We start from the raw sequence: 21,114 nt of genomic DNA, 5'->3' as shown, positions 1-21,114 counted from the left end.
TTTGCTAGCGTTCTCTAGTTTTGATAGGTTGCAAAGTTCTGTTTTCTTGCGCCACAACAAAGTGCCCTTCATTTTTAAGTCGATCCTCAAAAGATCTACCCTCTGATCATTAATAGTACATGATTTGATGGATTTCCTGTCCCTTTATTGCTTTTTCATTTGTCCTGTGATTTTACCCTTCCTTCCATGCTAACATGTGAGTTGTCACTTGTGAGTCTTGTGACCCTACAATCACAAGATCACTGCAATTATTGTCAATATCCAGGTCCCATAAAACTTCAAAGTATCATGAGATTATAATAACTTCTTTTCTCAACAGCCATGATTAAAGTTACACTCTTTCATAGTTCTTAGAAAATAGAAAAAAGAAAAACTGTTTCATGGTTTGATATACAATATTGGAATCCATTCTAAGTTGATTTTGTATTCTCAAACGAAAAAATAGGCGTTAGTCTACATTACGCAGTTAGACAAGAAATTTGATACCTATTTATATATATTGATATAAGGAAAAAAGATCTCTGTTATGGAGTGTTGCGTATGCCAACACTCTCATGAGTCTCTCTCTCTCCTCCCCATGTGAAAAGACACTTATACCCCCTTGTTTTAAGGAGGAGACAGATAGACACATAGGAATATCGTACAAAAACTGCTTCCCTTGATATAAATACCAATACTTAAATCCATGCTGCCACGAAGGAGGCAACATTAGCACCACAAAGTAGCAAAATGTGCAAATGGAGAGGCGAGTGGTAGGTGCTTAGGTGGTGACCTGATGGTAATGTAAGTTGGTTCAATTGGAAAGAGGGTTCTAGTTGGGTAAATTGTATTACTCTCAAAATGTCTTATAATTAATAATAATAAAAAAATTAAAGAGAGAACGATGGCCGACTGCATAAGGTACGCCAACATTTTTTGTGTCTATCTCTCTCCTCTCATAATAGAAGCAAATATGTTATTTCATTAGAGAGAGGAGAGATAGAAACAAGAAGCGCTAGCATACGAGTTGAGTAACATTTTCTTTCCCTTTTTTTTTAATTCCTCAAAAATCCAAGCTTCCACCATCTTTCTCTTCTCATAAAAATGGGACTAGGCTGATTTAAATAATCACATCAAATCAATCAGCCTATTTAGATCCAAAATGGCCATGAGCAATTCTGATTTCCCCTCAATTTGAATCGGCCTTTGTGTAGGAGTTTTGTCGGGTTCTGCTTGTTGCTGCTGATTCCGATACATTTGGTACCAATTCCAACTGAACTAGATCGAAAACTACTGGACCAATTCAGATCCTCATTCTGGTTTTTAATCCTATTACAGAGAGAAGGGCAGGGAGGTAATTTAAGAATGGAAGAGGGTTCCCTAAAACGCAATGTGATCCCTACACCAGCATAAGAGCCGATGGGTGTGTACAAAACATCAGTTGGGGCCGGATTTTCACCTTTTGTGGTGGGCTTGGCAATCATTTCGTGATCCTCTGTTGTTTTTCATGATTCTTTTTCCCTTTTTAGAGAAAATGATATTGAAGGATAAATGACCACTATGAAATGAAAAATCCCATTCCTATATAATGAATGCCCCAAGTGTCCTCATTGACCCCCGTTTGGTGCAGGCCAGCAGCTCAATAGGGACCCCCCTCTTATTTTTAGAAAATGAACCTGAAAGTTAATATGATCGCTGTACCCAAACATAAAGGGGTGCAAAATGACCTCCCTGCACCCATGGAAAGCTGAAAACTCACCCCTATTGATTTCTTCCATGAATGGTCCCATTGGCAAGTGCTAGCGCAGAGGCATGCTGCCTTACAGAAACCCTTTTCACCTTGCAGGGAATGTTCACGACTCATAGTGAAATGTTCCATCTGAATGGTTGAGAGTCGTTCAAGTACGTACGCGAACTTGAACAGTCACCCCTATGGCCCGAATAATTATCACTTCTAATTCGTGGGCACCTCCAATTCCTCCAATTCTTCTAATAAGGGACAGTGGATCCCACTTTGGACAGTGTTTTTGGGCAAGGGATAGGTGATCATTTCCACCCCCATGTGAAGAATTGAAAGGTTTGGAGGATGCAACGAATTGGAGGGGATAACGATTCCTCACGACCTGCACAGATCCCTCCCTCCCTCCGTCCCGCCGCCAATATAACTAATAAGAATCAAACATTCCCCCAAACAAACAAACCAGACTTGAAGGAGCCGATAGAGAATTAGAGAGCACTCCTCGGGAAACCTAAGGGTATTTTTGTCATAAAATCAATTTCTTTTAATGGAAGACTCTCCCTTTCTTCTTCTTCTTCTCTCTCGAGGCAAGGCTCCCTTTTGAGTCACTGAACCTGACCTGACAGCTCCACTGTTGCAAGGACTGACTTACCTCTCGATTCTTTTTAATGGTTTAATGCGCTCTCTTTTTTCTCTCTCCCTGTAAGCTACGCACTGAGATAGATGGGAGTGATAGTAGAGAAGAAATGGGAACTTGGGAGTTGGGACTGGCCGACTGAGACGCAGAGAGCGTACTCTGTTTCTTACCCTTTTGGCTTTTGACAATCCCATCCCCTATCTCTTTCCATTTTTTACTCTAAAGCTGATAATACCTCATGCGCCTCTCCCACATTACGAGATCCTTCCTAGAATCGCCTGCTGCAGATTCCCTTCACCTCCTCTCTCTACTCTTTCTGCAAGTCAATAGTTTCTAACCAGAAAATACACTTCGCTTCAGGGACCGCACTTCGTTTTCTCTATTGATTCAGGTTGTCTATTTCCGGTAATAACTTCACAACTCCCCAACTACTCTGCTGTGAGCACGAGGGTCTCAGCTAAACGTCCTATGTTTCGCACACAGAGCACGAGAGTTCTGAAAGCTACAATACGTAGCTAGCCACCCGTTTGCATTTATCATTTTTTATTTCATAACTTTCGTTGGGTTTCAGTAGATGGGTGTTGTCGAGGTGGGTTTTTTTTTCCTCCTTTGATTTGGTTGAGAACTTTGCTGCTTTAGGGTGAGAAGGATTGTTGCATTCCTTGCCTCCTTGGTATCAGAGTGAAGGGTCGAACAAACATTCTAACAAGTGACTTAGTTTGTATTGTTGGTTTCAGTTTGAATCGTTTGTGGGAGGTTGGTTACACTTAACTGAGTCTTCACTCTTCTGTATTTCAATGTTTGCTGTTGCTTTCCCCCTGAAACGGTGGATTTCGAGGGGAGCAACCGCGACCCACAGCATTTAAAAAGCGGTCATTTAAGCGGGAGTTTCGATAATGAACTTCGTTTCCTGAAGTGGGCTTTTGCGAGTGCGAAATGGGTTGTTCGAGCTCTAGAAGCGAGAAGAATGAGGCGCTTCGGCTCTGTAAGGAGCGGAAGCGATTTATCAAGCAAGCCATCGATTCTAGGTGCTCTCTTGCGGCTGCTCAACTCTGTTACGTTCAATCTCTCCGAAACATTGGTATTGCTCTTCGGCGATACGCAGAGGCCGAGGTATTGATGGAATCATCCCTCTCTACTTCTGCAACTGAACTTGATAAAACCCCTTCTCACTCCTCGTACCCATCTCCATCTCCTTCCCACATTGCTGAGACTTTGGATTCACCACTACACAACGAATGTCCCCTTTCACCTCCAGTCTCCAACTTGAGTTACATGAGATTGGGAGGAACTACTGCAGTGTCTGTTAGTATTAATCCGTCCTTGAATAGTTTTGTGGAGGACGAGGAGTCCCTGAACTTCCCCCTACCCCCGCCTCCCCCTCCACCCGGGGTCAGCTTTTCGTGGGACTATTTTAATCCTGGTGATGAAGCAGAGAGCTTCAGGTTTATTGCTGAGACTGGATTCGATAGGAATTTCTACATGTCTGAGTTGAGACAGTCCAGGGGAGAGGAAGTTGTTCCTTTTATTGATGGGGCAGGGGAGAAATTGGAGAAGAACGATTCAAAAAGGAACGGTGAAATCTTTACAGGATCAGTAAAGCCAGAATCTGAACAGACGCATGAAACTTGTGGTGATTCAGCAGCTCCATCTCAAAGTAAATCTACCGACAAATGGGCAATGCCAAATGCAGGATCCTTCAATGGTATTACCTCGGAAGTACAATCAATAGAGCCAGAGAAAGGGTTATCTGCAGATAGGGAGGATCCTTCTGAGTTCATCACCCACAGAGCTAAAGATTTTTTGTCGAGCATAAAAGATATTGAGCATCGTTTCCTCAGAGCATCTGAATCTGGCAAGGAGGTCTCCAGAATGCTTGAAGCAAATAAAATCCGTCTCAGCTGTTCTGAGCCCAAAGGTATTCCACCAAGTTTTTTTATGGGAAATTTTGATTTACCATTGAGGATGTTCGTATGGATTTTGAATAGGTTTTTTTTAGGTAACCATTGATGTACATTTACCATCTCCATTCTCATTCAAATTAAATGGATGTGCAGGGAATTCACCTCACTCTGTACTTACGGCAGCCTTTGAGCTAGTTTGTTGCTGGCGTGAAAACACACTTGTCACTGATGGTAGGTTTTCATTGACAAATAGACAGGAAGAAACTCCCATTAACATGGTCCTGCATCATTTAGGAGGTTAATAATGCTCCAAAATTTTCCTTGTCAAAGTGCCAGAACTCAGAAGTTGTTTCCATTCAATATAGTGTCTATTGCCACTATATGGACTATTTAATGAGCGCACGTTTAGAAACAATGTAGGTAAAATGCTATTGTTATATTTCTAGTGGCTTCTAATCTCTTGATGTCTGTGTAGAAACTCCAAAACATACAACAAAAGTTATTACTTGGAACCGGTCAATATCATCACAATCATCTTCGTCTAGGAATCCTCTTGCAATGACATCAAAAGATGACATTGATGACAGTGGGAGTGAAGTTCTCGAAGAGTTTTGCATGATCTCGGGGAGCCATTCCTCCACCTTAGACCGACTGTATGCATGGGAGAGGAAACTATATGATGAAGTTAAGGTACTTGATTTGACATGTTTAGTCCATAAAAGAATTCCCTTATTCAGTCTATTGTTTAGTTGTTCTGCATGCACTTCAATTGGCTTATCATTATTGTATTTGCCTTTTCTGACTTGGATCATACGTTGTCTTTCTAATTTTTGGATCAGTTCTTCATATTGTCGTGCATGACTGATTATTATGTTATATCATTTCCTTGTGAGAAGTGTTCTGCTTGCTGGGGGGACTGCCTGCTTTAGCAGTTGGTGTGTCGCAGATTTGAAGGATCAATTAAAGATTAAAGAGCAGTCACAGATTTGGATCCAACAGAACCTTTCGCATGTAGATATTTGTAAAGCAGAGTTTACAAAAAAAATTTTGAACATTTTGAAAGAATCTCTCTGCATTTTCATGGAACATAGGTTCATTAATTTAGGTTGTTGTATAGGTTCATTAGTTTGGGGGGAAAAACAGAATTCCATCTGTAAAAATTCCTTTGTAAGTTTAAGAAAGCTATGAAAACTACTAACAAAGAATTATTTAATGACCTATTCTCTAATATTTCATAATTACTATTTTACTCCGTAAACATTAATCAATTTATTATTCAGCTAACAAATAAAAAGTATATAAAGTATGGGAAGCAGTTTTCTGTCCAGGAGTGTGGCCTACACCAGCACTCCCATGTGTCTATATCTCTCCTCCTCAAAACAAGGAGGCAGAGGTGCCTTTTCATATGGGGAGGAGAGAGATAGACTCATGGGAGTGCTGGCGTAGGCCACACTCCCGGACAGAGTTTTTTTTCCCATAAAGTATCTATTTCCAGAAATAGTGAAGAAAGAGAGGGTTAGTCATCTATAGTTAATTCTACTTATACCTATTTGGAAATAAAGCATCTGCCTAATTGGAAGGTTCCAGAAACTATAAAAACTATCTTGTCATCAACTCAAGTATCAATTTTTCAACTTGGCCAAAATGGTTATGCCTATATCATTAGCAATGGTGTTCCCATAATTTTTATCATCTTGTTCTTCAATAGGTACCCTAGTTTTTTTTCCCCTTGTTTCATCAGTCTGCAAATATTTGAGTTCATTGTGTCAATCTGTTTGGAAATGAATCATGCCTTTCTTTGTTCCGAGTATGATGGCTTTCTCACTTTTGTTAAGCAGCCTCCCAATAAAACCACTAGTTTCATTTTGGAATTTGATGCATGGAAGTTCAATGATCTTTAATGATATCCCTTCTCTTATTTGTGTGGGGAACGGACCAAAATGATCACAGCAGTAACGTAAATGGCTGGTAATATAGAATTTGATTTGGGGGGAGGGGGATCAGGAAAAGTGAAGAAGAAGAAGGAAAGGAGAAGATGAAGGTAGAAGAAGGGAGAGAAAAGGTGCTCCAAGCATCAAATTCTTTTCATTTTTCCATTATGTTTCCCCTTTTTACATGGCTGTTGGCAGCCTTTTAATAAAATGAAAATAAATCGTTTGGGGGGGGGGGGGGGGGAGGAAGAAGTTACATCAACCATTTGTTGGAGGGGAAGTGTTGGAACTGCTTCCTCTAAAAGGCCGACCTTCGATTCCAACATGGTATCAGAGCAGGTAGGGGTCACGGTATTGAGTCCACCTGGGAGCGGGCAGGTGTTAAAAAATTATTTATCCACCCGTGTCCCCCTTTGGATAGTCCACCGAAGGTCGGCCTTTTAGAGGAAGCAGTTCAAACAGGAAGTTATAACTTCCTACCAACTAACTAACTCCTAAATAGAAACTGAAACAAACACATTCTAAAAATAAAAGATAAATAGACTGAAAATAAAAGAAAACTAAAAATAAAAGATGTTGTTCATCTCATGTGGGGTCCGCCAGTTGGATCGGCCCGGTCCAAGATTCTCCTGCATCAATTTGACCATGAATAGGTCTACAATATTCGTCAAAATGATCCTTGGTGTATAACAAATAGATAGAATATATACTAAATAAGTTCCATGACCAAACCATTGCAGGATTTTCTTGAAATCTGAAGGAGTGTGTTTCTTTGTTCTTTTGTTTTTTTTTGGGGGGAGGGTGTTTGGCGGTGGGCTTTTGGGAAAAAATACAGTCAACCTAAGTCAATAACTCTTGAAAGAAACATCGGGGGCAGTGACATGACTAAATTTGAATAGTAGGATTTTTGGTTTCAAACAATACCAAAATCATGGTCTTCTTCTGATTTCTGTTGAATTGTAAGACCCAAGAAAATTGCAGTTTCTATAAATAAGCACGCCTACTCAAGTATGGCACTTTTATCTGCCAGGTGGCAGTGCAGTTGGTGCTCACATTTCCTTTGCTTACATGGTGAGTTCCTGCTGAAAAAACATTACACCATGTGACATAATCAACTGGTTAATTTTGGTTCACTTGCATATTGGGTTGTATGGTTGGTTGTAGGTCTGAAATTTGACAAATGACCTATCCACCTGATGCAGGATCGTTTAGCTTTGGTACCAAAACTGAGAAATCAGAGTCCAGGATGGCAAGTCTAAGGAAGGAAAATATGTAGTTTACTTTGGGAGGGCAAGATGTTGAAGCCTATGGTGGGAATGAGAGGGTTTTAACTGAAGAGCTTTGATGCAGTTAAATCACCTAAATGGCTTTTTAGAAATAAGCATTGTGTTGGGCCACTTTAATGGGCCTATAATATGGGTACAGACTAGGCATACAGGATTAGTTAGTTAAGTATATTTCTTTATTTTAATTGTTATTAAGTGTTTTAGTTAGGCTGGATTAGGATTTCATAAGTGCAGCCCTGTTTTGAGTCAGTAAGGGACTACAGCATGACACACAAATTTTAATTAATGAGATTTTGGCTTGAGCCTTTTCTTTACGCTGTGAGATGCCATGTTATGTGGTGAGATACTGAGATACCATTAATGGCTGGTGAGACTCCAATCGAGGCTAAGTGGGATGCTTAGTCATATCTTCTTCTTCTCCATCAATATTCAAGTAAGCACTCCATTGTTTTCTGCAATTTCATAACCTGCCCAAGGATTTCAATACAAGTGGTTTTTTTCTCCCTATTATTAACGACAGTGGCTGTTGGGAGATCTGACCAGCAGATCATCCGGTTCATCCCAATCTTTTGGGGAATTCAAGACCTCCCTAAAAGAGACCTTCGAACAAGACCTGGGGTAGATCAGTTCTGCTGATCTGGGGACATTTAAATCTTCCAATTCTGCTTCTTTTTTTTGTTTTCCAGATTTGTTCTTGTGTTAATTAATCTTAATTTGACTGTTGAATTATTGCTGTCTTTTTGAGGCTTTGTTAATCTAACATCAACCTATCTTTGACCAGAATTTGAACTCCATCTGATAAGGTTAACTTTTGACCTTATTGTTGACTTATTTGTGTTTTGGGTCTTACTAGTGTCTTGTTAAACGGAGTGTGTAATCTGAACCTACGGTTCATCCTACCTATCCCCTATCTGCTTTCAAGCATGTAGTGAGTTGGGGGTGAGGGAAACATTTCTGGCTGATGGATTAGGTTAGAGTTTATGCAGGACAGCAAGGTTCTATGCAGGAATTGCAGAGAATAAAGTGAAGAAGAAGAGGAAGAATGTAGGCAATCACACCTAGAAATGGAAGTAGTCACACCTCCATATGCTGTAAAATTTTCTGATTGCATTTATTTTGGAAAAAGAAGCGTGGACTTTCTTCAAGTTGCAAGAAAAAGAAACTTAACCTCTAAATAACTTGTGACTCCCAAGTCTTAGAAGCGTAAGCTTTAAGTGAATTAGTCTCTGTGAAATATAAAACTTGGACTCCAAGGAGCTACAAAACATTGAAATTACGAAAATATCTCTGGACTAAAACTACAAATTACCCTTGGCCGAAAATAAAAAATTACCCTTCACAAAGTAGCTACTTGAAAACCTCATAATTACCCTATCTCCCATGTTGGCTCCTCATCTTCTGGTGTTGCCAAATAAGAATTGCTTCCATGGAGTTTACAATGCTTCCTTTTGTATGCTTTTAGGGGCTGAAATTGTTACCCATTACACCTGTAACTCCTACCTATCCAACGGCAGGTATTGCCACCTCAGCTCTCCACTGATTATATGGGTAAAAATAGGAGGGACAAATCATTAAACGGTTGGCCCCACAGTTGAATTGGCTCACACAATTGACATGTAGACAGTCCAAGGGGTGTTCTATCTATCCAAATAGTTGGACTGGCCTCGTTGGCTCTCCACACGATAGAAACAAACCACTTTGTCAACTGATACTTGTCTACGGAACCATTCCCCCCCCCCCCCCCCAAAACCAAAAAAAAAAAAAATTATCATGAATTTGTGAGGGTTTGGACGAAACCTTCCTTCTTTCCGTGGCATTTTTATTATATTGTGATTGAGAAAAGTTAATTTTTTTATTACGACTTGATCCTGAATCTGCTAGTCTCCGAAGCTGCCATTAAAATCATTGCAGAATACTTTGAGAAAGGACATTATTTCCTATTTATGGGCTTTGTTTTTGGCGTACAACATGATTGAGTCCTCCATCACCTTTACACTATGAACAGCATTATTTACACCATGAAATTGAACATAAACAATTTACTCCTTTGTCCCTTTGTTCCTTATAGGCTAGCGAGTCCATCAAGAAGGTGTATGATCAGAAGTGTGACCAGCTCAGGCACCAATTTGCTAGGGATATGAGCCCCAAAGTGATTGACACAACTCGGGCAGTCGTAAAGGATCTCCATTCAAGAATAAGAGTGGCTATACATGCAGTTGATTCAATAGCAAAACGAATTGAGAAATTAAGGGATGAAGAGTTGCAACCACAGCTTGTAGAGCTGATACTGGGGTAAAGTTTTTTTTTTTTAATTCTTTCGTTCATCTTTATTTTGAGCCTTTGTTCATGAGTTGATTCCTCTGATTTCTATTGGTTTTCAAACCAACTGTATTGTTGTCAAGATTGGACACCTGTGAGATGTGTATCTAATTATAACAAAAATCAGATTCATATTGGTGGGCCCTCCGCAGATTGATCCGGATGTGGAAAGCGATGCTTGAATGCCACCATGCACAATATATTACAATTTCACTTGCCTACCATTCAAAGAACTCAACACTAGGGCCTGGGCGGGGCGATTCTCACAGGCAGGTGTTGGCTCACCTCCAACTTGAGATTGAGTGCTTTGGCTCAAGCTTTGCAGACTGGATTGAAGCTCACAGATCTTATGTAGAAGCTCTCAATGGCTGGCTCCAAAACTGCATTTTACTACCTCAAGAGCGCTCCAGGGTAAGGAGAGGCTTCTGCCCCCGTCGGGATCTGGCTCCACCTATTTTTGTTCTGTGTCTCGACTGGTCAGCTAAGATCAGAACCTTGCCATCTGGAGAGCTTACTGATGCCATCAAAGCCTTAGCATCTGATGTACGCAATTCAATGGAGCAGCAGGTGGAGGATCAACAAAAGAAAAAAGAGTCCCAAGATTCAGATAACAGTGGTGGATCAGAAAATAGGGAGTCTGAGAAGCATGAAAATAATTCAAACCTGAGCTGCATTCACTCAGGTTTGATGAAGGCACTTGACCAACTGACCAAGTTTGCAGAGACTTCCCTGAAAATGTATGAAGACGTAAGGAAGGAAAGTGATGCAGCAAGGATTGCATATACAAATTGCAGGACTATTTGACTGTGAGGAAAGGTGTTGTAATTAAGTTACAGGGGCAACAAACCTCAGACAATTATTTGAATAAAGTAATGGGTTGATTTATAGGGTGTGTTCTAAAATGAAATTTGAGAAGATAAAAGAGATCTATCTTTTGGTAGGACCATAGGAATCTGTAAAATTGTGTGATTAATAAAAGTCCTTCCTTGGGGATTTTTTTTCTCTTTAAATTATACCCAATTCACTATAAAGTATAAACCTATTTTTCCTGATTCTTATATAAACCCCCTTCATGGAAAAAGTTTATGGCCTCCTGACTGCACACTTAGTTGTGCTGCATGGAAAGATGGTAAAGGCTGATCTAACTATTGGATATCTAGAGAATGATTTGGATCGGTTACTTAAAACCAATATTATAGTCTTAGATTTTTCCATGGTTTCTTTTTGCATATGACCTACAACTCTGTCTAAGCTGAAGACAACTGCTAGCTTAGTTGGCTGGTGCCTTGCCGGTAGAGTGCAGGCTCCCGCAAGGCACTCACTTCCCCTACTCTCCCGCTCCCTCCCTCCCTCATGAAGCTGTTGCTAAAGTCCCGCAGTTAGATAGTATAGACTGCACTCTGTCTAGGCTGGAACTTCATAGATGAGCAGAGGGCCCTGGTCATCTACAAAATTTCAGCCTTGTTGCAAATAATATGAGCCCAACTAGAGTAACTTCTCTAAATACAGGGCACCTTTCTTGTGAGGGCATCACCTACCTAACTAGTCAAAATTTGCTTCTTATTGCTGGTTGGCCTTCCCTTTTAGATTCAATACAAGGAGTATGCAAAGTAATACTGGCAAAGAAGTCCTTATCCAATTCTTGTCCCTTTCCAGTTCATTTTTAGATCCAAATGGTGCAATCATCCAATGGGTGGCAAATCTACAAAGCTTGGAACTCCTTTATATTCAATCATTTCAACACTTGTCTACTTGACCCAATACAAGCCTTCAATCATTCAATTAAGGAGGATCGAATGAGACATGGCAAGGAGTAGGCTAAGTATCTTGATGCCCCTGTTGCTTTATATATTTCTTTCCCTAGCCCTCCCTTGGTGATTCGGGTATCCTCCTTGAAGATCATAAAAGTGGATTTAAGGCTACAAAGTGTAAGCACTGTCGGAGCAGCTCAGCTGCATCCATGTAAGCAGAGGCAATCCAGGATCGACTTCTGTTGGCTCATAGTCTACAGCATGGGCATTTTAGCCATGTAATTGCTGAGAACATTCCATCTCTTAGCTCTGCTTTTTCTCAGGTTATATTTTTGTTTGTTCCTTGCTCTCTCAATGTCTCCAGGCTCTTACTTTGGCTACAGGGGCCTCTCTCTCGAAGCTGTCAACTGTTTGGCGGATTAAGTCACCCCTTCTAATTGTACATCCTGACCTCAGGAACTTCTCTTCTCTATTTCAATAATATTCAGTTGTTGTTCTGTTAACTTTTTCAAAGGAGAAGGTAACAGAGTAGATAACACACACAAAAATGCTATTACAAAGGTTGGAATAGTTACAGTTCTAAATTGAAGGAAGAAAAAAAAAATCAATTTTTTGTGAACTGATCATTGTCACTTATTTTATTTACCTGTTAAATGGTTGTTTATATTTTTATTCTCCAATCATGGGCATACCACTCTGCTGATCTTACAGAGCTTCGAATTCATTAATTTTCCAGACCAGAGAAATCAGTGGGCATCACCCATCATTCCAATATTCCCATATTAGGGCTTGTTCCTAACATGCCCATCTTAACCTGCTTCACAAATATTAAAGTCAAAATCCAACATATTGTGTGTACTGAGCATATGGTTCTGATTGCATGGCAATGGGGGCCCTTGTGACATAATCTGGAAGATCAAATCCATCTACAAGTTCCCTGGCGATATTTCTCACTTGAAAACTCAGATATTCTGTCAGCTTGTGGATAGCCTGCAAAACGAGGGAGAAGACACCATTACACTTCAAACAAAAACAGCTGAACCAAACTTATATTGCACAGCTTCCACCCTTCTGAACGACAATTCGTGCAAAAATGCCAAAGTTAGTACTGACTCCAGGTCATCCCTCCCTGAATCCTGCGAAGCAAGACTTGCAACCCCTTTTAGACGGTACAGTAACCATCAACTACTCTCATGAATCATGGTGTGGCAATTCTCCCAGGAGGAGCTCAGACCTCTAAATTTACTAGATGTGCAGGCTATGCCCAGTAAAGATCACAGTCTCTCTAAAAGCAGGGACTATGAATTGCAATTTAATACATTCTAGACATCATTTACACCATGCCATATATCTTGCGATTTTGCAAAGAAATGTTGGCTTCCAATTTGGTATACCTTAGCTTTATTGGGGGCCACATAATCCACATTACGGTAGGTCCCAATATCTTTCCAAATTCGATCCAGGGCATAGAGGTCACAGACAAGCTTCAGAGCTGCACGTGTGTTCCCTTCAGGACAGCTGCAGCAGAACTCAGATCAAATTATCTCCATCAGAATAACATAGAACAAGGTAAAAGTAAAAGTAGCAGTTGTACTTCTTGTAGTAACCACAGTACTTTAAGATGAAAAGGTAAGTACCTCTGCACAGATTCAATAAATTTTGCAAGGATGACTGATTCAATATGGGATTCTGCAAGTGTCAGAAGATGATTCAAGCATCTATTCCAAGCACCAAAGCCTCCAAGAGTCTTACTGTGCTTCCTGAGGCGCAGCGCAACACTATGAAGCAACCTAGATGTTCGGTACTGCAAGAAGAAATTAGTTAGGCCACAAATACAGCTATCTGCTGATAAAGCATACAACAAAATCACAGAAATTAGAAAATATTCACCCTGAAGGCATCTAGCTGGAAGCTGGGGTCTCGTAAATGGTCTTCACCTTCCCACCGAGCAGTCACTGGGTTTGGCTGGGAAAGATATGTAGCCATGGAATCTCTCAAGTAGTTCCATGTAACAGCCAGTGTCCCACCTTGAAATTTCTCCTTGTACTGCTTCAAAAGGTCAGCTGCTACCTGCATGAGATCAGGAAGCTCACATTCAGCTTTGACGACAAAAGAAGAAACCCCATGCAATAGTACATCTAATGCACACTGAAGAAACTGCAACTTAGGGCCAGAGAGACTCCCTAGGACAGCTCCTATATTAAAGTTCTTGCACACCAAGAGATGCAAGTGAAAAGTTATACCATAGAAATATTTTAACACTCAAGAGGCAATGGTTGATGGCACAGCACTGGGTGTAACAAAGTGTTACACTCTTCAAACTCCAACTGCAAGGATTGAGGGATTGGTATCAGGGACATGATTCGTCCCAACTGATCCAGGTACCGCTCAATCTGAACTGGCAAAACTTAACTGAGTTAGCATAGAAAGCATCCAAGCTAACTTGGATTGGTCAATCGTTAGATCCTTCCCTATTTTGACCATATATACTTTGCCAGCAGCCCCAGCAAGTTGGCATAGTGTCTTCGCAGACCTACCTGGGGCAGCATACAGTACAGGTCTATGTTGCCAAAAAAGAGAGGGGGGGGGGGGAGAGGAGGATGATTTTAAGCTTGGGATTCTTTACAACCTGTTGCAGAAGCACAGTGTTGTCCCCTTCAAATGTCTGGAATACATCATGGTCATTCCGCAGGCTACCAAAGCGATTGACAGCAGCATAACCATGGCCTCCACATGCTTCCCGGCAGATGCTCAAGGACTTGGCTGTATAGGATGTTACATAAGCCTTAAGGCCTGCAGACAGGGCATGGACATCTCCAGCCACATTTTCATCATGAGACTTCTTCATCTCAGAATATTGCTCTAACAAATGCAGAGTCGCAAAGTGGAAAGCATAGGTTGAAGCCAGCATTGGCATGAGCTTGTGCTGATGAGACTGGTAATCTAGAATGCTGATCTCAGCCTGCTTGGGAGGACCAAACTGCTGACGGAGCAGAGAATAACGGACAGCAATTGTTACAGAAATCTTGAGGATACCAACTGAAGAATATGCAAGGCCTACTCTTCCACCAACAAGTTCTCCAAGCATGGCAGCAAATCTTTTATTGATTGACGGAAGGCTACTCGTGTATTTCCCATCACGGGAGACATCTCCAAATCGATTAAGTAGATTATCCCTAGGAATCCTCACAGAACGAAATCTTAAAGCCCCATTATCAACTCCGTTCAGGCCAATCTTGTGGCCACAATCATGTATCTCAATCCCTGGAAGTGTCTGGTGTGTATTCAAATCCCTTATTGGAACAATAAAAGCATGGACGCCCATATCAGAAACCCCTTTCTCATCATAAGTAGGTAACATCAACTTCGCAAAAACTGTTGCAAACTTCCCATGAACAGCAGCATTGCCAATCCACCATTTGATGGCTCCGTCATTGGGTGTGTCTATTATGAATTCATCTGTCATTGGATCAAAGGTAGCCACTGTTTGGAGGCCTTGAACATTTGAACCTTGTGAATACAGACAATAAGACAGTTTAGTGTATGCATGGTTAGCAAGAACTGTCCTAAACTAGGAAAGTGAAGCAGTTGGCAGCCAGAGAACAAGTTAATGAAGTTACAACAAATATGAAAGTGTGACGGTGAAAAGAGCAAAGAATTAGAAAAGATAAAAGAATATTTGTACACAAGAAGTAAATGAAATAATGATGAGTATCAGTAATTGTTTGCGGACAGCCACTAAAACCAAAAGCACTCATCAGGTAGATGGTGAGGTGACCATTTGATGGGTCCTGCAGGAAAGACATACACCAAAATGATCTGATTAATCCCTTACACTGATCCATTTAACAAAATTTTTAAGAACCTTGGCCCCTTTTTTCTCCGACCAACCAAACGAATGCAACTATGGTGCAATCATTTTGATGTGTCAAATTTTGGCTTAGGTGCCTTAGGCAGAATAAATGAACAGGTGGTCAATTCCAAGGATTTGAATCATCTGTACCATCTACTGTCGGAAGACACTCCCACAAGTACTTTAATTTCCCGAAGAGTTTGCTCATGACAAACAAACAAGGAGGACATCAACAATGCAACAGAGCACACAACAGCTGGCCTAAAGGAATAAGTCTTGATAACTCTTATGAAACAAATCCTAGAACACAAGTGGAACTTGATTTGACTTATTCAAACAGTAGAATCTACTTCCACAAACATCGTAACAATCAGAAGGTTGGGAAGAAGATTACCATGGTGGAGTTCTGTCATTGCAAAACACCCCGGATACTCCACATTGTCAATCCCATCGAAGTACTTATCTTTATGCTTTTGGGTTCCCAAGTTGAGAACAGAGCCTCCCCAAAGACTGCGTAAAAGTATTTCAAAGTTAGACAGCCATTAAAAATTTTAAGGGGGAGAGGGATAAGAAAGTCTGAACATTAAGCAAACCCTCCTCATTTTATTCTCACTTCAATGAAAACTCCAGAACTGATTTGACACGCATATCCCCATTTTTTTCTCAACATAATCTATAATTAGCTTGCTTCTGTGGACCCCATTTGTTTTTCTTAGAAACAAACTAAAGAAACTATTTTCTATATTTACAAGGACGCAAAGTCTGTTATAGTATATAACTTTCTAATTCCTACACATCAAGAGTTGATGTAGAGGATTTTATAAAATCTATCTCATGGCTTTAAATAGGAAGTCCTTCATGGTCCCATTTTAGTTATAAATAACTCAAACTATGTTCATATTTTGCAATATAATGTCCATTGAGTGACTAAATTGAATGAAATCTAAGATTCTACCAAAGTTGAAGCATTCATAATGCCCCTTTTCTTAATGTGTAGGACTACTATGTTACATCACCAGTATACCAGAAATCATAAAATATATAGCACACTCTTTCCAATGTTTTCAATTATGGAGTGGGGTGTAGGAGTTTCCTATTACTGTTGTTTCTGTACTTCATGCATAATCTTTATTTTGTTTTTAGCAATAAAATTACTCTGTTATCTATCCATTAGAGAAAAAAGAAAAAGGTGGCCAGCTATGGACCAATGGAAATTGCTTGAAAACTTTAAATTCAACAGTGAGAATGGACTTACATATTTAACTTTAGAACCTAAAACATCTCCCGATGCCTAATCGGAATGGTCTCATACAACACCTGAAAATGGGGAGAGAATTCTCAAAAACTTGCCAGGGGGAATCTAATGTTGTTGCACGGGGGGAAAAATCTTTGAACAGAAGACTGGTCCTGCTTCTGCAGTGTGACTGCTTCTTGAGAATTAAGAGATCACGAATCTGTGGGGCCAATAGATCTGGCATGACTGTTGCAAGCCTCAATCCCCGGTGTAATGAGTCAGCTTATCCAACAAAACATTATTTCAATTTGTTAGATTATAACTGTTCATAATGTTCCATAACTTTTTTGGGCTCCTCTCTGTTCCTAGAGACAAAGTCCATGAGGCAACAATGTGTTGGATCTTGTTTTGCTAAACATATACAAGTTTGATGCCGAATTGCTGATAATAATTTTTGAAGGTTGATATGCATTCAACAGTTTCTTAGGTTTATCTGCTATATTGCTTTTTTGGATGTTCTCTATTTTAGTTTTTTATGATGTGTTTCAACCGTATTTAGGGGAAATTATGCTTCCACTTCAACTAACTCAACGATAGTGAGACGAAATCAGTCCAACGTAGGAATTCAAAATTTTTTTTTTTCATGATGTGTTTCAATCTTATGTAGGGGCTGTTTCTAGGTGCATTGATAAAGAGCTCGGGTTGCCAGAACTTGCAATTGCCGGCTCAGGTCTGAAAGTGAACATTTTGTGAAAAAAATGCGGAAGTTTAGGGTTGTGTCTTGTTCATCCCTCATGGGACCCTGCAAAAGTAATACTAGCACCGGACTACGGCCCTCAACAATTCAAGAGTACTGATGGATCGACAGGGGAAAGGATGATAAGTTAGGGTGCAAAAGACCAAAAATAATCAAGTCCAACAGATCTTTCTCACATTCAAACAAGAGGAGTCTGGACCACACCAGGTACGAACCAATACACAATTTTGAGCAAAACACCAAAGAGAAACTCATAGAAAAGCTTTCATGGAGAAACAAATTATTGAATAACATAAAATTACCTGTACTGGACTCCCAACTTAACGCCAAACGACGTGTCGATGCTTCCAACAGCTTCAACGATTGCAAAATACTTTGCAGGATCTTCGACGACATATCTAAAAGGTCTGATCCCGGCTTCCCTAGCCAAACCGAGAAGCTGTCGCATACAGAGCTCCCTATGTTCGTCCATGGAGATCTCCACCGGCGTCTGGAGATCGGGTCGAGAATTGAAATACTCGTAGACCTTTTCTTGGATATCTCTGTATTTCCCCCTCATGTAATCGGAGAGAAGATCCTTGCTGACGTTAATCTTTGCCCTGGCACACGTTAGCATCTGCAGCTGCCGGTTGTCGTCGAGAGGAAGAGGACGAGCTACAACAGGTGTAAGGTGCAAGGAGAGCCGTCGCACTCGCCGGGAGATGCGCTCCTGTTCATCGTCGGTGGTCGGATTAAGATCAATAGCAGAGATTTGCATTATGTGAATTCAGACGGAGAAAGACGGAACGTCCCTAGCAACGACGGATGCAGTGGCGGTTTTGTGGATAGACAAAGACTGCGTTCGGGCAACGGAGCGTTGTAGAAGATGATGAAGCCTTTACGGATACGGGTCTATATATTTAAATGGATATCATAGATGACGTGGAGATTATATCATTATACACGTGGTCTCGAATCATTGGTTAGACATATAAGATTCAGACTTTCCTATTTTTGGCGCGCCTTTCAACGTCACTGGATTTGTATCAGACTTCTATTTTATTTTTTTTTGGGTAATTTTTTCAGACTTCCATCATTTTCCGTAGGTATTGACGTGTTGTGGGTCGTGGGCCCGTGGCCTTCGTAACGATTTAAACCCGCAATCGGGGTAGAACGGTATCTGCCAATTTCGCCAAAATGGGTCTGGAATCGACTTTTTAAATCTGAAAACCACATCAATCAAGTTTTACATGGGAGGGGGTTTCCTTCGCTGCTAGTTTAGGAAGGAATCTGTATCCCACACCAATACACAGGGTTTTTTTTCAAGAGAATCCATTCATGGAGGAGAATTAAACCCTTTGATTAGCATGGGCAACCAAATTTTTAATTCTAATGTATGTAATTAGAGTTAATGATAATTAAGAAATCTAATCACATGGTTACATCGCCAATAGAAAAGGAAGAATCTCCACTGGCGAAGGAAAAGTTAATCCACAAGTATATACAAAAAGATTACAAATCAATCCCATTATTTTTCGGCAACTTGATTGGAGAGTGAAATTTTACCAAAATAAATTAGTTAATTAATTGAAGTAGAGTTTTGCTAACCTCACATGCGAGGGACATTAATCACATTTTTCAGTACAAACACGCTATATAAGATCTTTTGCATAAAATAAATGGTAGGAGAATAAAAATATTTATTAACCAGCTTAGAGGTCATGTGATTGAACGGCCGTATCCAGTGCACGAATCGTTATCCTCTTCTGTTATAGCATGGTGTTGTATTGTATCCGTGAACCACATGACCTTTGCAGCCGCCACACAATGCAGTACAACACCGTGCTGTAATAGAAGAGGATAAAAATTCCTCAGTGCACAAGGCTCTCGCATTTAGCAAGATCTGGGGAAAGCCATGTGATTGAAATTAGCATTAAAACAAATTTAAAAAAATAAAGTTATTTCAATTGTCTCCAATTTATGTTATTTGAAATGAATTGAGGATTGAGTTTTCTGTCAACCACTCCCATTCACCAAGGTGAGTTCAAATGCGTGTGGAGGCGGGTATCAAGGGGTATTTAAGGAAACATACTAGAACCCTATAAGGGCTTGTAAACCACAGGATGAAGGTTGAACTCTAGTTGGATTGAAAAAGAAAACTTTGTCCTTCAAAATTACGTGGAGCCAAAATATTTTATGAAAAGTTTCTTTCACCTCTATAGAAGGAAGTTCCTTGGTTACCAATGAAGTGACCACTTCGTTAAAATCATAGATCATCATTACACTCTAAGAGGATGGATTTTTTTCCTCTAAGGTTCCCTCATCCATATGGTTGTGAAGTTTTTTTTAGGGATGTTTGACATGTTTCAGAGAGAAATCCAACGATTGGCTTTTCATGACATGTTTACTTTGGTAGTTTCCGTTGAACATGTGACTCTCTCTCTCTCTCCCCTCTCCACTCTTTTCTCAAAACCTCTCTCTTCTCTCTCCTCTCTCCACTCTTTTCTCAAAACCTCTCTCTTCTCTCTACTCTCTCCACTCTTTCCTCAAAACCACTCTCTCTTCTCTGTCCTCTCTACATGTAAGCAGTTTCATTGTGAAACTACAAGTCTCACGTCTCCTCTCTCTCATCTCTCTCGTCTCTCTCCTCTCTCCTCTCTCTATACTCTCTTCTCTCACGTCTCCTCTCTCTCGTCTCTGTGGATTCACTCTCGACCCTCCATAAACCTCCAGAGAAGAGTGACGATCGATCAGTCTCGCTCCACTACAGGTACTCCAATATGTGTTTGTGTTTTTTTTTTTTCTTTTCAAAAAACGTTTCTGGTTGTTGGTTTTACTTGTATGTTCCCTGGTTTGCAATTGAGAGACATCACTTGATCCAACTCCTTTCAAGATGAAATTTCACTTACTGATTTGTAACACCTAAACCCGACGAGGAATAATCAACAGCCAACCCCAGTTATCAAATATTTACTTAAAAATAAATGAATGAAACTGTGAAACTCACTGGCGGAGGTTAGAAAGACCAGGTCTGGTCTCACGTTGCTATCTCAAGAATCAGGATAGAGGATAGCTTACTTTTGGGATGATATTCAAGAGATTTAATCGTCCTAAGGAAGCAAACTGTTACCCAGAATTCAGACCAAATGGCTGAAGACCGAGAAGTTCCAACATAATAATCTTCCAAGTCCAGAATACCATTAAAACAGATGGGATATGCAGTAAGACAAAAAAGCAAAGAAGAGAAACTTAACTTTCCACATCCTTGTTGATTTTCAAAATGTATGTCCAGTAAAATTCATGTGGATATGCTTTCCTTTCCACATCCTTGTTGATTTTCATTGCTTACTTTGTTTGCAGCTTGTTTAAGACAATGATACATCCACACCAGATGATTGCATGGGAGAGGCTAAGATTGACATCCAACCCTTGGTCACTGCTACCAAAGTTCATGAGAATTCCACCATTCCTGAGTACATTGAGCTCGGAAAATGTACAGCTAACAAACACAATGGCTTGGTAAAAGACAGCATTATCAACCTAGTATATGGAAGGGTAAAGCAAGACATCACAATCAAGCTGCAGCACGTTGAGCGTGGAGTGTTAGAGATTGAGCTTGAATGTGTTCCTCTTAGTCAATGAGACCAGATTTATTATTATGTAAATTCAAATGCACAAAAATTTGTTTCTATAATGCCAACAACACACTAGAATTTACATCACTGGAGAGAGGAAAGAGAGAGAGA

At 40.3% G+C, this 21,114-nt stretch overlaps 2 protein-coding genes and 1 long non-coding RNA gene across 3 annotated transcripts in view; 1 reads left to right on the top strand and 2 right to left on the bottom strand.

Annotated features, from left to right (window-relative positions):
- Positions 1-2,946: 2,946 nt before the first annotated feature.
- On the top strand, positions 2,947-10,678 carry LOC122668463 (protein ALTERED PHOSPHATE STARVATION RESPONSE 1-like). Its single transcript, XM_043865028.1, has 5 exons — positions 2,947-4,272; positions 4,412-4,489; positions 4,734-4,948; positions 9,544-9,767; positions 9,947-10,678. The coding sequence occupies exons 1-5, from the start codon at positions 3,291-3,293 to the stop codon at positions 10,596-10,598; spliced, it is 2,151 nt and encodes a 716-aa protein (XP_043720963.1). The 5' UTR covers positions 2,947-3,290; the 3' UTR covers positions 10,599-10,678.
- A 430-nt stretch (positions 10,679-11,108) lies between these two features.
- Positions 11,109-21,114, bottom strand: part of LOC122647528 — a 31,511-nt gene continuing 21,505 nt past the window's right edge. Inside the window, exon 3 of the long non-coding RNA XR_006330916.1 lies at positions 11,109-11,153. This is a non-coding gene — a long non-coding RNA (uncharacterized LOC122647528). The remainder of the gene's footprint in view (positions 11,154-21,114) is intronic.
- LOC122647461 (acyl-coenzyme A oxidase, peroxisomal) lies at positions 12,191-18,190 on the bottom strand. Its single transcript, XM_043840855.1, has 7 exons — positions 17,692-18,190; positions 15,793-15,908; positions 14,175-15,055; positions 13,436-13,615; positions 13,183-13,349; positions 12,940-13,063; positions 12,191-12,535 (listed from the first exon to the last, which is right to left on the bottom strand). The coding sequence occupies exons 1-7, from the start codon at positions 18,144-18,146 to the stop codon at positions 12,380-12,382; spliced, it is 2,079 nt and encodes a 692-aa protein (XP_043696790.1). The 5' UTR covers positions 18,147-18,190; the 3' UTR covers positions 12,191-12,379.

This window comes from Telopea speciosissima, chromosome 1, assembly GCF_018873765.1.
Source record: "Telopea speciosissima isolate NSW1024214 ecotype Mountain lineage chromosome 1, Tspe_v1, whole genome shotgun sequence".
NCBI classification, from domain to species: Eukaryota; Viridiplantae; Streptophyta; class Magnoliopsida; order Proteales; family Proteaceae; genus Telopea; species Telopea speciosissima.
The sequence above is the reverse complement of the archived record's forward strand: the minus strand, read 5'-3'. Positions and strand labels throughout refer to the sequence as shown.